This window comes from Pelophylax lessonae (genome assembly GCF_965119305.1).
Source record: "Pelophylax lessonae genome assembly, chromosome: 2".
Classification (NCBI taxonomy): Eukaryota; Metazoa; Chordata; class Amphibia; order Anura; family Ranidae; genus Pelophylax; species Pelophylax lessonae.
In genome coordinates, this window is record NC_138769.1 from 75,469,388 (window position 1) to 75,486,774 (window position 17,387).

At 44.1% G+C, this 17,387-nt stretch overlaps 1 protein-coding gene across 1 annotated transcript in view; it reads left to right on the plus strand.

Moving 5' to 3' along the window:
• Positions 1-3,649: 3,649 nt before the first annotated feature.
• LOC309545704 (multidrug resistance-associated protein 1-like) overlaps positions 3,650-17,387 on the plus strand; it is a 135,375-nt gene continuing 121,637 nt past the window's right edge. Inside the window, exon 1 of the mRNA XM_082245040.1 lies at positions 3,650-3,774. Coding sequence (XP_082101166.1) covers positions 3,715-3,774 — 60 coding nt within the window. The 5' untranslated portion in view covers positions 3,650-3,714. The remainder of the gene's footprint in view (positions 3,775-17,387) is intronic.

Consider the following 17,387-nt stretch of genomic DNA (forward strand, 5'->3'; position numbering starts at 1 on the left):
TTGATCAGTTATAAATTGTTGTAGGTATGGATGGTTTGCACATGAATACTGAACTGTGAACCAGATTATCACAATAAACAGTGCTGTGATCTCACTATGCTGCAGCCATGAAAGATTGATGAGAACCTCTAAATAAAAACTGACATACCTTCATAATTTAAATTTGATTATTTATAAGAAGAGGGCAGGGCACTCAGGCAGGATGGGTACTAAACAGATGTTGAAGGGCTAAACTGAGTAAAATCAAGGGTAGCAGAGATCCGGGAGCAGTCCAGGTCCCTGATAATGAGGAGCATGGGACTATAGCAGCAGGCTTCTAGTTTCTGGGTCTGGGATCCTTCTGTAGTATCTGAAACTTTGGGACAGCCTCAGCAACTATTCCCTATATCACTATACAGACATTGATGTCCCCATTTATTGGACTGATTCACTGAGCAGTTATTAAATGCTGACTGTGGAATCAAGTGAATTTGCACTTTGACTTAATAAAGGACAAGAGTAGAATCGTTGTATCCTGGGTTCCTGTTTCTGTCTGTCTACTTCTTACCTCTGTGTCCACCCAGGGAGTGATATGGGCCTGCGTTAGTTGTTGTGCATACATATAGTATTATATGCATATTATTTTCTATTCCATCCTGCAGAAGTGGATTAAGTCTGGAACACATCGATGTTCATGGAAAGTCATCTCATCACTTACTACATCACTAACCAGCAATATACAGTATCTCACAAAAGTGAGTACACCCCTCACATTTTTGTAAATATTTTATTATATCTTTTCATGTGACAACACTGAAGAAATGACAATTTGCTACAATGTAAAGTAGTGAGTGTACAGCTTGTATAACAGTGTAAATTTTCTGTCCTCTCAAAATAACTCAAAACACAGCCATTAATGTCTAAACCACTGGCAACAAAAGTGAGTACACCCCCAAGTGATAATGTCCAAAATGGGCCCAATTACCAATTTTCCCTCCCCAATGTCATGTGACTCTTTAGTGTTATAAGGTCTCATGTGTGAATGGGGAGCAGGTGTGTTAAATTTGGTGTTATCGCTATTTTTTTTTTTTTTTTTTAGTCTCCAATGTGGAACCGTTAAAGTGGACCTTTAGTCATTTTTTTCATGTTTCCATCTATTATATTTTCTGCTCTTGTTGTTTTAACTTTGGATAGTAAAACATTTTTTTCTGCCAGTAAATACCTTATACAGTCCACTTCCTCTTTCTTGTCTGGTACTTAGACTAGGCTAATGACATCATGCACAGCTCTCATTCTCATGACAATTTGGCAACAAGGGAGGAGGAGTGAGTCATAGGAAAGCCAAGGAGAGCTGCAGAGCTGGAGGGGGCTGGATGAGGGCGGAGATAACAGGAAACTGCAGAGATCTATGAGTAGTCATCAAGAGAAGAGAAATGTGCAGGCAAGCAGTGGTGTGAGTGTATCCCTCTGTCTGTATATATACAGTGTGTGTGTGTGTGATCATCACCTACAGCAGTTCACAATCTCTGATTATCACCTACAGCATTTCACAGTCTCTGATCATCTCCTGCAACATGTTGGCAGTTTCTGATCATCTCTTACAACATGTTGACAGTCCCTTATCATCTCTTACAACACATTGGCAGTCTCTGGTCATCCCTTACAACATGTTGGCAGTCTCTGATCATCTCCTACAGCAGTTCACAGTCTCTGATCATCTCTTACAACACATTGGCAGTCTCTGATCATCTCTTACATCATGTTGGCTGCCTCTGATCATCACCTACAGCAGTTCACAGTCTCTGATCTTCTCCTGCAACATGTTGGCTGTCTCTGATCATCTCTTACAACATGTTGGCAGTCTCTGGTCATCTCCTACAGCAGTTCACAGTCTGTGATCATCTCCTACAACATGTTGGCAGTCTATAATCATCTCTTACAAAGTCAAAGTCAAATCTACTTTATTGTCAATTCTTCCACATGTACAATACATACATACAGAGAATCAAAATGACATTACTCTTAGACCCCCGGTGCATACAGATAACACTAACACCAAAAAATAAATAAAAATAAGATTAAATAAAAACAGCGCAGGGCACATGGCAGATAAAGTGCAGACCAATGACTTCAGTTTCCATGATGAATGAGGTAGTGAGCAGACCAATGCTGCCAAAGTGATTGGTGCAAGTCATCAAATACTAGTGGGAGGAGGGGGTGAAAGGACCTAGGGATATGGGATCTAGGGGAGGGAAGGAGCACAGTTCAATGGTGCCTGTGGCAGAAAAGGGACAAGGGGCAAGTTCGGAGCGAGTTCAGCTTCCTGACAGCCTGATGGATAAAGCATGTTGGCAGTCTCTGGTTATCTCTTACAACATTTTGGCAGTCTCTGATCATCTCCTACAGCAGTTTACAGGCTCTGATCATCTCATACAGCATGCTAGCAGTCTCTCATCATCTCCTACAACATGTTGATAGTCTCTGATCAGCTGTTCATAGTCTCTGATTATCTCCTACAGCATGTTCACAGTCTCTAATCATCTCACAAACATGTCTGCAGTCTCTGATCATCTCTTACATCATCTCTGCAGTCTCTGATTATTCCCATACATCATGTCTGCAGTCTCTGACAGCTTTCTGTAACATTATATTCCTTGAACATTATGTGTGACTCTTTAGTGATGTCAGGGACTGCACTTGGGGCTCCCTGAATCTAGGAAAGTGACCCTCATTTGTCTATGTGCTGATCTTGAGAAAATAAGACGTGGTGCAGAGGGGAGGGGGGAAGGGGGCTGCTGACATCACTGAGCAGGGCCGGCCGGTGGGCACACAATGCAGAGCTGCCAGCCACATCCATGGTTTTCTCAGACGTTCAGCTTCTCCTGGACCCACAGCCCAACAAGGTGAGCACTGTCATGTGATGGATGAGCACCCTGCTCCCTCTATCCTCATTTACAATGCCCACAGCTGTCAGAGCCACATTACCACCCAGGACCCTGGGCAGGGCAGGGGCCCCACGTTACTGAAAGCTGAAAAGCAGACCATATTGCACATCCAGGACCATCCAAGGGCATAGCATACAAAGAGGGAGTCAAAGAGCTAATCCTATCCAGCCTGCAGCCCCCTCCCATCCTGCACCTATATCTTCATCTATTCCAAGTTAATTTGCAGTTCCTGTTTCTGTAGCTCCAGCTTCTTGTAATGTGCACCGCACCTGTACTTTCAAATGCACACTCCATGCAGATAGTGCCCTGGCCAGGATTCCAGCCAGCGCTGCCCACCCCCATACAGAGGTAACTACAACTTCCTTCAATGTGACAGATATGACATCTTCCTACACACTGCAGTCACCGCCCCCTTCTCCATACTCCTATCCCAGGCACTGCTCTGTCCTCCTAACTCCGCCCACAGACCGTCACCCTGGAGCGGGCGTGGCCAATGTCACCGCTTTAGGAATGCCATTGGCTGTCAGTCACTGCCTGTACACGTGGTTGGCTGGCTGTCAGTAGCTCAGTTTGTGATTGGCCGTCAGTTTGTTATTGTAATGTAGAGAGTGAGCCGCTCTTTGTGAATGAATACAGCCGGAAGAGGTGTGCGGAGACACTAGAGGGCGCTGTACGGGGGATCTGTGTGTACGGAATAGTGATCGGGGATGGTAGAGACTGAGGAGTTTGTACCGATCTGTATGGTGTCACTGAGTACAGGATCTCCTCTCTGATCACTTCTCATACTACAATGCTGAAAGCCTTCATTGGAAAAAGTGTGACCTACCAGAGGATCTCCGCCAATGAGAAGGTAATATGTAACCTCTGATCATCGCAACAATGTATCAATGTGTGTGACTCTGATCCCTACATGTGTCATAGGACTGGGGGGAGGGGACTTCACATCCACTGCAAGGGGGGCTCTGATTATATTATCCTGGATCAGTAAAATATTTATTTTACATTTTATTAACATGATGTGTAAACTTCAAACATCACTAGATACAGAATACACAGTGCAGTGGAGATAAGGGCTATTTTCCTATTTGTAGTGTTTCTCATCCTTATTTCAGTTAGGACACCCTTCAAAATTATGGACAGTCCTGAGGCTCCCCATTCTAAAATGTAAAAACTATTCTGATAGTTTTACATAATTTACCAACATCAATACACATAGGACACACAACATTAGAGGGGATTTATTCTTCCAAAACAAATACACTTGGAAACTGGTACTGACTAGTATTCCAATGTTTCTCTTCTCCCTCAGTTTTTTTTTTCCATCATTCAGCTAATGTGACCCCAAAGTTGATGGCGAGAGGCAAGGGAGGGTCAAACAAGGCAACTGACATCCCATGATGTGATCATTGGTCATTAGCAGGTTGGCAGCCAGAAGGATTTACTGGTTTACAATGAAAACTTGTGGCTTTGTGTAACTAAAATGCAGGTTTCATCCACCCACCGGCTTGTACACAATTTTGGGGCAATTTTTAGTCATTTTGCCAAGGCACCTCTGAAGAAATCTAAAGGCACTTTGGTTGAAAAAGGCTGCCCCAATGTATAATGTGATTACCTCTTAGTGACTGAGGGTGAAACAAATGTTAATGCCTGAACACAAGTTTGCAACTTTGAGATGTTAGTAAAACTGTACATATCATTGCAACTACTTTTGTGTATCCAGGTGGACTGTACATTGTTTTCTTCAGGACAAATTGGACTTTCTTTCAGTAGTAAATAGTAATGGATACCTCCAGACTGTTTATTTTATTATTATCAAAGAAAAACTGGCTCAAAATAGTAAGAACAAAAAATAATTTAAGCTATATATTTCTTGCTAATAAAAGCAAAAAATAACAAAAAGTTGGCGCTATACACTGAAAGGAGCCGCTAGCAAAAAAGAGGCAGTATACCCTACCATAAATCATAACAATTGCAGAGCTCTAATTACTATAAAATATAGGTGAAATTAAATAAAATAATGTTCAAAAGTTCAATAATATGAATAATCAAAAACAGTGATCACATTAAGTGTGCATCCGCTGGATATCAAGTTAATCAGACTAGTGAATAAATAAATAATCCAATAAAGTTTGTCAGATAAATATCCGAGTGAAACTTCTTCTGTGCTCTAGTATAGCTGTGTTGCACACTCACCAGAAAATGGGCTACTTACTTAAGGCTCCGTTCACATATTGGCATCTTGGATCGCAGGTAGAATTGCCGCGATTCTCCCCGCGATCCCAAATCATTGCAAATCGTGGGACGCCCGTGCAATTTCTGTGACCTGCAATGGCACCCCAAAAGCTGCGCGATTTACCGCGATTGTTGCCTGACGCGGTAAACTTGCGCAAACAGAATCACAGGACGCCTGTCACCCAAGAAAAGTACAAGAACTTCTGTTGGGTTTGCACGATTTTACCGCGATTCGACAGTCGACAATCGCGGCTAAATTGGGCTGCGTTTGTGGTGCCATTGCAAGTCAGGGCAATCGCTCAAGCATCCCGCGATTTGCAATGATTCAGGATTGCATCGATTCTGCTTGCGATCCGAGATGCCAATATGTGAACGGAGCTTTAAGTGATTCTAAAGTCTTGTTTAGTTTTTTTTTTTTAGTTAAAAATAATAAACCTATCATACTTACCTCCTCTTTGCAGTTGGTTTTGCACAAAGCAGTCCAGATCCTCCTCTTCTCAGGTCCATCTTCTGTGCTGTATAGAATTCATTAGGTTAAAAAAAAAACCTTCTGCCTTTACAAACACTTTGAGTGCAGCATAATCCCATGTAAGATGTTAATATTGAAGACAACATCTGCTGATTCAAACCAGTCACATAATCCAAATGAATTCTTAGGAGCTGCAACTCAGGAAAAGAACATATAGCGTAACACTGCTAGATAACATCCACTTCAAACCAGTCACATGAATAAAGTGCCACGCTGTGCAAAAATGCTTCAAAAACAGCCCCCACTGGCATGCAATGCACACTCACCACCTTCTTTGCTGCCAAATTAATGTGCAGCATAAGTCCCGGTTCACACTACCGCGACTTGTCAGGCGACTGTCAGCCTGACAAGTCGCGGTCCATTCTGTACTACGGGAACCGTTCTAATAGGAGCGACTCATGTCGCTCCGACTTAGAAAATAGTTCCTGTACTACTTCGGAGCGACATCGGAGCGACTTGCATTGACTTCCATTATGTGAAGTCCGTGCAAGTCGCTCAGAAGTCGCGGTGCACACGACTTCACAGGTCGCCCCCAAAGTCGTGTGAACCGGCACTAAATCACTTATGTGATGATAATAAACGCAGACATCAATCTGAGGAAATCTCCAGTCTTTGAATCACATCCACCAGGGGGCAGCACTCAGCTTGTTGTTCTGTATACATATACATGAAAATCACCATATAGTGTAGTAATTAATTCAATAAGAAACAATAGCAAGAGCATACATCTGAAAAACTAGACCCATCCAAATACATAAAAACTGGGAAAATTAGTCACTTGGACTTCATCAATCGCAGACACTTAGTGCTCCAATGTGGTAGCGTGACGTCACTACACAAGCTCTACCCCATTCATTACCCTATGCCCTACCCCATATGTCTTGCTATTGCCATAACTTATCACCAAAGAAAAAAAAGCAAAATAAGTTGTCCTGCTCCTGATGATCGCAGTGATACCACATATGCGTATGTTAGTTGCTGTTTGTACTAGAGATGCACCGATCCGACTTTTTTTGTCCCGATCCCAATGCCGATCTTTTGCTTTGTGAAATCGCTGATCCCGAGTCCGATCCGGAAGTACTGTTTTGTGAGCTTATAACAAAATAATACTTCCGGATCGGTATCGGCAGATACCTTATAACAATTGTGCATTTAAGAGGTTAAACTTCCCTCCTCCGGCAGATGGAACGAAAAGATACATTGACTGACAGGCATTTGCAGGAGGCTCTTTTTTTTTTTCTTCTTTGACAGCTGTTCTCTGCTCCCTCATAGCTATGTAAAGAGCAAAACCGGATCGGCCCGTGGATCTGTTAATTTTACCGATCCCCCGATCCAGCTATTATGGCCATATCAGCGCCAATATCTGATCCTAATATCGGATCGGTGCATCCCTAGTTTGTACCCGTAGTAGGGCCCAGAAACAGTAGTGCATATTTTGCTTTTTTTTATCCTACCTAAAACATACTGACAGTAACTGACACTGATGTATTGTTAAAAAATGCTTTCATTAAAAAATCCTACCAAAAACATCCTGACCTTGACCTTTGACCCTTACCTTGACCCTAACACTAACCCTGGCACTGACCTAGATCAAACTTTGATCTAGCTATTTTTTTTCTTTTGTTTTTTAATTAATTTTTTTTTTTTACATATTTGTTTATTTATATCTCCCTCTCCTGCAATCCTGTAAGAAAAGGAAGATACATTGTATCTTTCTCTCCATTCAGAAGAGAAAGTAAACACATGAACAGTGACTGATCACTGAGCCAATCAGAGGCTATCACAGTTATCAGCTGACCTGGAATTGGGAGTCTCTGGACCCAATCGTTGGTACGAAACCCAGGGCTCCCAATCGGAGCCAAGTCTCTGTGCTGGGAGCATGTTGTGCCACGAGCTCCCAGCACAAAGACAGGTGCGCAGATATGTAACCCCACAGATAAAGGTCCACTTCTGTGAGGCCGTATATCTGCGTACGGTCAGTGTGGAGTTAATAGGTAGCATAGTATATTTATAAATGGATAGCATAGTATTTATTATTGGTAGTATATTTCTGTATAGAACAGCATACTAATGTATATTATATTTATTAATGTATAGTCCCAAGGTTAGCCACCGCATTTTATGGGTTCTTTTACACTAAAGGTGTGCATGGTACAATAGTGGTCAGAGACTGCAGACATGATACATGAGATGGTAAGATAGTACAGACATGGTACATGAGATAGTTAGAGATCACAGATATGGTACAAGCGATGGTCAGAGATTACTAACTTGGTACAAGAGATGGTCAGAGATTACTGACATGGTACAAGAGATGGTCAGAGATTACTGATATGGTACAAGAGATGGTCAGAGATTACTGACATGGTACAAGAGATGGTCAGAGATTACAGACATGGTACAAGAGATGGTCAGAGATTACAGACATGGTACAAGTGATGATCACAGATTGCCAACATGATACAATAGGTGATCAGAGCCTGCAGATATTCTGCAGAAGACTGTCAGGGACTGTGAATATACTAGAGATGTTGGAGACTGGGGACATGGCTCAGGAGACAGTCATAAACTGGAGACATATTGCATGAAGTTGCTAGAAATCACTACTCTGTTATCATGCTGTGTGCTGAGAGGTGGAACCATTTGTCACTCAGGCAGCCGGTTGACAGCCAATATTGTTGGGATCCTTCCAGAGCCTGGAGCAGCTGTGCCATGTCAGCTGACAGCAGGTGATAGCCCTTTTTAAGCGGACTATGGGCCACAGGAGAGCAAAAAAAGTCCATTCCTGTGACCCATGACAAGTCTGGCCAAAAAAGCTTTGGCCGCATTCCTCTTTTATTATACCTAGTGTACCTTTTTCTGATGTCTTCATCTGGTCACATGGCACTCCAGGTCCTTTTCCTCTCCCCTTGTTCAGTGGAGGGCAGTCCTTGGAGATGCAGAGACGTGATGAAGTCAGTGCTGCTCTCTCCATCAATGCGCTATGAATGAAGGGTATGGAGGTAATACCCCCTGTGGGCGCGGCTTAAGGTGCCCTAGCAGGGACACTAAGGAGCTGCACTCGCTAATGCCTAAATACTGGGCAGGATTTTGTATTCATGTGAAATCAACATTAAGGCAAAACTCCAGGCTTAGAAGCAGGCAGCAGCTCACACAGTTAACTCTTCTGTTACTCATGGACAACTTATCATACTTTTCACACTACGCACAATGGACACGTCTACCTAAGAGAACCCCACTCCCCAGGCATGCAGCATTTAGGGACTGGCACCGCAGAGCCTGTACCTGTCTCCACCAATGCAGCAATCCGTCACCTCGATCCCGGTGACATGTCCAACCGCTGCTACTGGATGCAGGAAAACGCACTCCACTATAACTACATGCTTGTTCTCTCTTCTAGGGAACTCATTTATCTCACTCTTTCCCATGACCCCCGAGGTAAGTCCCTAGGCACTCTGTGCTGCAAGGGCGGTTCCAGTATGTGGGGATTGCTAGTTAAGGGGGCAAGGAAAATATCACCCCTTTACTACTAGAATAGCTGTCACCCTTGCTTATCACCCATTCCCTGGCTGGTTGATTGCTTTAAGGAAATGACACAAATATGGTTATCCCTAGCAACAGCAACATAGTCTACAATAGACAGCATCCTACATGCTGGACTCTATGTACTGTAATTTTTCTAACTTTATAATCCCCTGTTCTTTTGATTCACTGTGCATGCACCCTTTTAAGAGACTTCAGACCAGGCAAAGCAGGCGAACAGATAAAGATCCTTTACTGAGGTAGTTTGCAGATAACAAGTAACTGTTCCAAAGACATCTTCACATATACAAGCCTATACAAAGCTCTCTAGTGCCCCATAAAGTGACGTTTTCTTAGGCAGGTGGCAAAGTCCATTAAGAAATCCTTTTAAGGCAACTGTCCTGTCAATAATTCCACAAGAGGCCATGAAGTCCATGATTTTGGCAACATTCCACAAAGGCAATAAATCCATCAGTGGCATTTGTAAGTCCATGAGGATCTCCAGGTTCCAGACCCCACTGGGAATCCTAACTAAGCTCCTATCACCCCCTACATTACCCTCAAGGCGGTGATCACTCCAGCAGAGTAACCGCTACATCTTGCGGGTATTTCCCCAATGCATTGCATTGGGTGAGCCCTATTTATATGGTGTTACCTACAGTGGGGGATACCCTTGCGGGAAAATGTTAAAGTGGGGCTGCACCAGCTGCCTAGTACACCCTGGTCCTAGATACACCAGCACTGCAGTAAGACTTGGTGACGTGGCGAGTCCCATAAGTGCAGTTGAAGCTGGTGCGGTGGCTAGCACAAGTAGTGGCCCGCAGTCCCCGAGAATTCGAAGACAGGCCCGTAGAGCCCATAGTGCCCTCCCTGATGCGCTGGGATATCCTAATTGGCAGCCCCCAGATTCTACAGCGCCCGTACTTCCCCCATTCACTGCCCAGCCCGGAATTCAGGTGGAAACAGCCAATTTTACTCCCCTTAATTTTGTTTAGCTGTTTTTCACGGAAGATCTTTACAGATCTATTGTGGACCAAAGCAATTTATATGCTGGTCAATATATCACCACACATCCAAATTCGTCCCTTGCCAGAGAATTCGGCTGGAAACCTATAACGGTTTCCGAGTTTAAAACTTTTCTGGGCATCGCGTGTTCTCTGCTTGCATGGCCAGGGGGAGATACGAGCAAATTCTTCGGTACATGCACTTCAGTGACAATGAACTCTGTCGTCCTCGGGAAGACCCTGGATATGACCGGTTCCACAAAATTCGGCCCCTCGTAAAGCACTTCAATCAGCGGTTTGCAGCCTTGTTTATCCCCCAACAAGTTGTCTGCATTGATGAGTCCCTGATTAGGTTTACTGGCCGCCTTGCTATCAAGCAGTATCTCCCCAGCAAGCGTGCCAGATACAAGGTCATGCTGTATTAACTGTGTGACAGGGCCACAGGCTATACAGTTAGTTTCTGTGTTTAGGAGAGAAAAGGTAGCACTGTGGAGCCCCCCATTAGCCATTGGCCCATTAGCAAGCACTCCCAGGGAACACATTTAACCCTTTATTCCCCCCTGATGTTATCCCTTTCCCAGCCAGTGTCACTAGTACAGTTACAGTGCATATTTTTAGCACTAATCACTGTATTAGTGTCACTGGTCCCAAAGAAAGTGTCAGTTGGTGTCCGATTTGGCCGCCGCAATGTCGCAGTCCCGCTAAAACAATAAAAATTCCATAAAAATATCCCATTGTTTGCAGACTCTATAACTTTTGCGTGAACCAATCAATATACACTTATTGGGGTTTTTTTTTTACCAAAAACATGTAGCAGAATACATATTGGCCTAAACTGATGAAGAAACTCGATTTTCTACATTTTTTTTAATTGGATTTGTTTTATTGCAGAAAGTAAAAAATATTGTTTTTTCTTTTGTTTTTTTTTTTAAATTGTGGTTCTTTTTTTGTTTATAGCGCAAAAAAAAAAAAAAAACAAACAAAAACGCAGAGGTGATCAAATACCACCAAAAGAAAGTTCTATTTGTGGGAAAAAAAAGACATCAATTTTATTTGGGTACAGCATCGCACGACTGCGCAATTGTCAGTTAAAGTAACACCGTGCCATATTTAAAAAAATGGCCTGGTCATGAAGGGGGGGGGGTAAATCTTCCGGGGCTGAAGAGGTTAACTTGGAAACAGAAAACACAGAAATCCTTTTGGAGACACCTGCCTACACCCTCTCTGCAGGCAGGACCATAACACCCTGTATTCTTATTATGTCCCTAGTGCTTAGCACTCTAGGTTGCATGGCACTGGGTGTCATTGAACCTTGAAGACTGAGGACACCTTGCGGAGACAAAAATATGTGGGGGACAGCTCTGGATTGAAGGCATCTATTGCTGCCTGAGCTGCTTTTTTATTTTAATTACTGCTTGGGGGCTCATTTAGTATTTAAAAGTAAATGCCTGGATTTGGGCTGTAATTTCCCATTATTCACATAACATAATCTTCTATAGTGAGCATGCATGGTCAGTATATGAGGTTTTGTTTGTATAGTCACCTGGTTAAAGGTGTTCCTGTGTCATGTTACCCCAAGTGTCTTATTTTAGGCAAGGAAGAGTAACTGCAAGTAGAGACATCGGTTTCTAATGATTCCGTCTTCTACCATTTCTGAATTCACAGCAATGACTCAGCATGCAGCGTGACACCATGTGCTTGTCTGAAACCTCCACTAATGGAATTCTGTATTTGTTGACATTATGCAATATACAGATATTTACAGTATGCATTGAGTTGTATTTACTAAAACTGGAGAGTGCAAAATCTGGTGCAGCTCTGCATAGAAACCAATCAGCTTCTAACTACAGCTTGTATAATTATCCGATTGCCTACCGTATCACTTACATGTACGGCAGCAAGGCAGCTCTTCTGCGCCAGATCATGTACTACGCATGTGATCCGGCACTTCTGGGTAGGGGCACGTGCTGCCGCCGGTGATCCGGCTGTGCTATGATTGTACGCAGCAGATGCCGATCAGTGGGTGCCGGCCAATGGATGATCGTCGGGAAGATGGATTTTCTTTCCTGCAATGCAGGCTATAAAAATCCATGACATCCCCTAGTAGAAGCAGCACACACTGTACACCAGAGCACTGGCTAGGGCTGGGCGATTTTGCCTAAAAAAAAAATCTTCGATTTTTAAAGAAAAATTCGAGTTTCGATTCGATTTTCGTTTTTTTTATCCAATGCACTTAAAAAATGACTTCAGACATCAGATATAGTGTCAAAAGTGCAACTTTATTGCTATTTTAACTCCTCAAGAGTTAAAATGCGTAGAATCCCAAAACAATAGAATACTATCTGGGATAAGAGGACATTAGATGGGGGGGGGGGGGCATGGTGAAGATAGAGAGTAGTTCTTGTAAGTGGTTCACCAAACCTGCATAATAAACAACATAGGAACCAAACAAAAGTGTTTCAGAACCAGATCAGTATGAAGCGGTGGAGACCATACCAGGTAACCATGGTGTACAGGATAAAGGGAACCATCTATTGGGTGCGTATTGGCTTGTCCTCGTTTTGGTGCAGCCACCGAACTCCCCACCGCCGCGCCCAGATGTGACGTCAGCTGCGGGGCGGGCGGTGCGTCTGTACAGGCCGGGGCTGCGGCGCGCTGTGATAGGTACAGTCTCCCCGGCCTGGATGTGACGTCAGCTGCCGAGAGAGGAAGCGGGCGGTGCGCCTGTACAGACGCACCGCCCGCTTCCTCTCCCGGCAGCTGACGTCACATCCAGGCCGGGGAGACTGTACCTATCACAGCGCGCCGCAGCCCCGGCCTGTACTGACGCACCGCCCGCCCCGCAGCTGACGTCACATCCGGGCGCGGCGGTGGGGAGTTCGGCTGCAAGGGAGAAAAAAGTATTGTACCAAAAAACTCGAGTTTACAAAAAAAAAAAACGTTTCTAACTAAAAAATCGATAAATCGATTAAATCGATTTATCGCCCAGCCCTAGCACTGGCTAAGCATATATTTACCCCCTTGATCGCCCTAGATGTTTAACCCCTTCCCAGCCAGTGTCATTAGTACAGTGCAGACAGTGCATATTTTTATCACTGATCACTGGATTAGTGTCACTGGTTCCCACAAAGTGTCAGAAGTCTCAGTTAGGTGTCCAATTTGTCCACTGCAATATCACAGTTCCACTATAAGTTGCTGATCGCTGCCATTATTAGTAAAAAATAAATAAATGAATTAAAATTCCAGTAAATATACCATAGTTTGTAGATGCTATAATTTTTCCTGCAAACCAATCAATATACGCTTATTGGGATTTTTTTCTACAGAAAATTGTAGCAGAATATATTTTGGCCTAAATTAATGAAGAAATTAGATTTTTTTAAAAAGGTTTATTGGATATGTTTTATTTATAGAAAGAAAAAAAAATATTATTTTTTAGTTTTTAATCCATTACTTCCCCACTGACAGGACAGAGCTCTGTCTTCCCGATGATCATCCATTGACCGCAAAAATAAATAAATAAATAAAGGGGTGATCAAATACTACCAATATAAAGCTCTATTTGTGGAAAAATGACCTAATTTTATCTTTGTACTGCATCATGACTGCACAATTGCTCATGAAGGAGGGGGGGGGGGGAATAAATCTTCTGTCTTCTGGAGGTCAAGTGGTTACGTTTTGACAAAAATCCTGGAAGCTGATTGGTTCATTTGCAGAGCTGCACCAAATTTTAACCTCTCCAGTTTTAGTAAATGAACCCTGATTTGTGTACACATTACATCGCATTTGGTGGTGTTTAGAGAGGTTCTTACCAAACCCTATAGAAACCCCGTTTGTTTATTGTGATCATCACTCTATGGTTGTTATGTAAATAATAATGTATTATATTATATCTAATTACCATGACCTATCCCAAGTGAGTCACTTTACAAGTCTCCGGTGACACCTTCTAGTATCCATTGACATGTGACATTCGCTGCCGTGTGCCGATAATACAAGCTTCATTACACAAAGCTGGCTTTCTGCTGTGTGGATAGATTCAATGGGGGCAGGTAAAGCGGTTGTAAACTGCTGGTGTCTTTTTTTCTCCGGACCTGCAAGGTAAAAGCATAATGTGCTAGTATGCATTACATACTAGCACATTATGTGAAACTTACCTGAAAGCAAAGCCCTCCAGCCATGTGATGTAATCGCAGGAGGCAGCGTCCATCTTCACCCGGTCTTCCTTCCTTCCTTCCGGGTCCGCGGTCTCCTGCTGTGTGACAGGCCAGAGCAGCGATGATGTCACTCCTGTGCATGCACGGCGTCATTCATGGCACTGGTATCTGAAGGAACGGCACGGGTGGCTGTTCCTTTAGAGCGCATGTGCCATGACGTTATCATCTGCATGTAATGTAAATATCTCCTAAACGGTGCATGTTATAGGAGATATTTACAGTATCTATAGGTAAGCCTTATTATAGGCTTACCTATAGGTACTAATTATGGGTTTGAGTTTACTTCCTCTTTAAAGTGGTTGTAAACCCTTACATATACCCAGTGAGGTGACTGGCCTCAGGGAATACACAGAGGTGAGACAAATCCTCCTACATAAGTTGTACCTGATTATCTGCAGTCTTCTCTTCTGTACATCTGTTAAAAGTTCAGACTTTATAAAGCTTGTCTGAGCTGTCAGAAAAAAGGGGGCAGAGAGCTGAAGTTACACTCTGCAGAACTCAGTGAGGAGAGATTTGAGAGCTGATTGGAGGGAAGGGACGCACACCCTTTCACACAGCACACAGGAACAGAGCTGAGGCTGTCAATTACAAGCTGTGTGGTAGAACTCTCTTCCCTGTCCAGGGCCAGGACAAGGGTGGGCAAAAGGGATGGCTGCCCTGGGCACTGTAGTATCATGTGAGGTGCTGGGGCACAACAAGGAGATTGGGGGGAGGGGAATTGAGTGGCAGCAGGAAGTAAGAATTGTTCTAGGGGAGACATTTGGGGAGGTGTGCTAGGAGTGTTGATCTGGGGGGGGGGGGGGGGGCAGGGGGGGAGATGGGTGAAGATGCTTTGTGCTGGAGGGGAGGGGGTGGGAATTTGGTGGGTTTGTGCTGTAAAAGGTAATATGGTGAGGGTGGAGGGGATTTTTGCTAGTAGGGATGATTGGGGAGCATTTGTGCTAGGAGGGGAAATTTGGGGGGTTTGTGCTAGAATGGGGGATTAAAGGGAGGGCGATTTGTGCTAGAATGGGGGATTAAAGGGAGGGCGATTTGTGCTGGGAAAGAGGATTTTGCTTGGAGCGGAAATTTGTGGGGTAGAGGATTTGTGCTAGAAAAGGGGATTTTTTTGGGAGCATGAGCGGAATGAAAAGATTTGGGCTGGGGGGGGGGGGGGGGTCAAATATTTGTGCTGGTAGAGGGGATTTCATGCATTATGCACATGGGTTAAGCATTAAGATTGTTTTTTTTTTTCGGAGGGGGGGGGGGGCACATAATGCTTATATATCTTGGAGGGGGAGGGGGCAAGATTTGGCATGTTCACCCTGAGATCTAGATGATCTTGTCCCACCACTGTCCCGAAGTGACTTATGTAGATAGCTTTGTTCATATTTCATGACTGAGGTTTACAACCACTTTAACAAAAATTGTTTGAGACAAACTTTGCCTCAGCTAGAGCGCAGCCAATCCCAGCTTGTGGAATTATAGTTATCTAAGCTGTGTGGGGGAAAAAAATGAAATATAGAAGCTGATCGGTTGCTATTGGCAACAGTGCCAGTTGAGGTCAGTTGTCTTAGACCCCCAGTTTATCAAAATCTATCCAGGACCTCTTGAGAATTAAAAGATGAAGGTTTCACATCCAATAGATTACAGGTTTTTATGATATTGCATATCGTAATCTGAACCTCTTTGCAGTGATTACTTTTTTCCTGCATGTTGGTGGGCAGGCAGCTCTAGCAGCTTGATAGACTTCATCTCTTAAGCCGGCCATAGATGGATCAAAATCCAACCAGTTCAGCAGGGACCGGCTGAATTTTGTCAATTTATTGAACTAACTTGTGTACAACCAGCCTGTAGGCAGGGTCCACTCTGTGACCATTTAATTGTATTGCTCTTTTAAAATCCTTCTAGAAGGAGGACCATAAGGCCCCTTTCACACGGGAGGTGCCCCCGACGGACTCAGTTTTGTTTAGCGGAGATCGATCCACCGATCACCGCTGAGCAGGCGGATGACAGCTCCGTCTCCGCTTACTTTGCAGAGAAGGAGCTGTCAGATCCCCGCTCTCCTCTATGGGAGATCGGATGAGAACGGACCGCCTCTCCGTTTTCATCCGATCTTATCCGATCATTGTTGTCAGTGGGAGGAATAGTGCCCCATCATTGGTGTCAGGCAGAGAACTAGTGCCCCAATGTTGGTGTCAGTGACAGGAACTATGCCCCACTGTTGGTAATAGTGGGGAGGAGGGGGAGTAATACCCCCAAGAGGCTGACAAAGGGCCACAGTTTGGAGACCACTGATCTAGGAACTGAGATTGGTTCTTTCCATTCCCCCTTGAGGGGGCTCCCATAAAGCTGGACACAAGAGCTACATTACCACCTCTTTTTCCTGATAAAAGAAGGCAGCTGTGCTCTTAAACTGCAGTCCCGACTGACATGACTGACTTAGAGCCCTTTCATACGGGCTTTCCGATCAGGTTCGCCTGCCATTTTTTTTCAGATGGACCTGATCGGATGCTCCATGCACCCCTATGGAGTTTCAAATGTCAGCAGTGACATCTCTGGTGACACCCGCCGCTATCCGATCCCATACTGTCCGTGAAATCCAGATGAATAGAAACCCTATTTTCCATCCGTGGGGGGGATCGGATTGAATGAAAACGGACAGGTGGTCCGTTTTCATCCAGTCTCCTATAGAGGAGAACCGGGATCTGACAGGTCCGTCTCAGCAAAGTAAGCGGAGACTGAGCTGTCATTTGGCTGCTCAGTGGGGATCGGCGGATCGATCCCTGTTGGGCAAAACGGAGTCCGCCGTGTGGAAAGCCCATGTGAAAGGACCCTAAAAAACACATCCACCACATGAGGTAACGAGGAAGGAGTGTTTTTGACATGAACTCCCCAATCCAGCAGTGTTCTGTGACTCATCGCCTCCTCACATTGTGTCACCATCATTTTCATGGTGTATACACTGCACATGGCATAT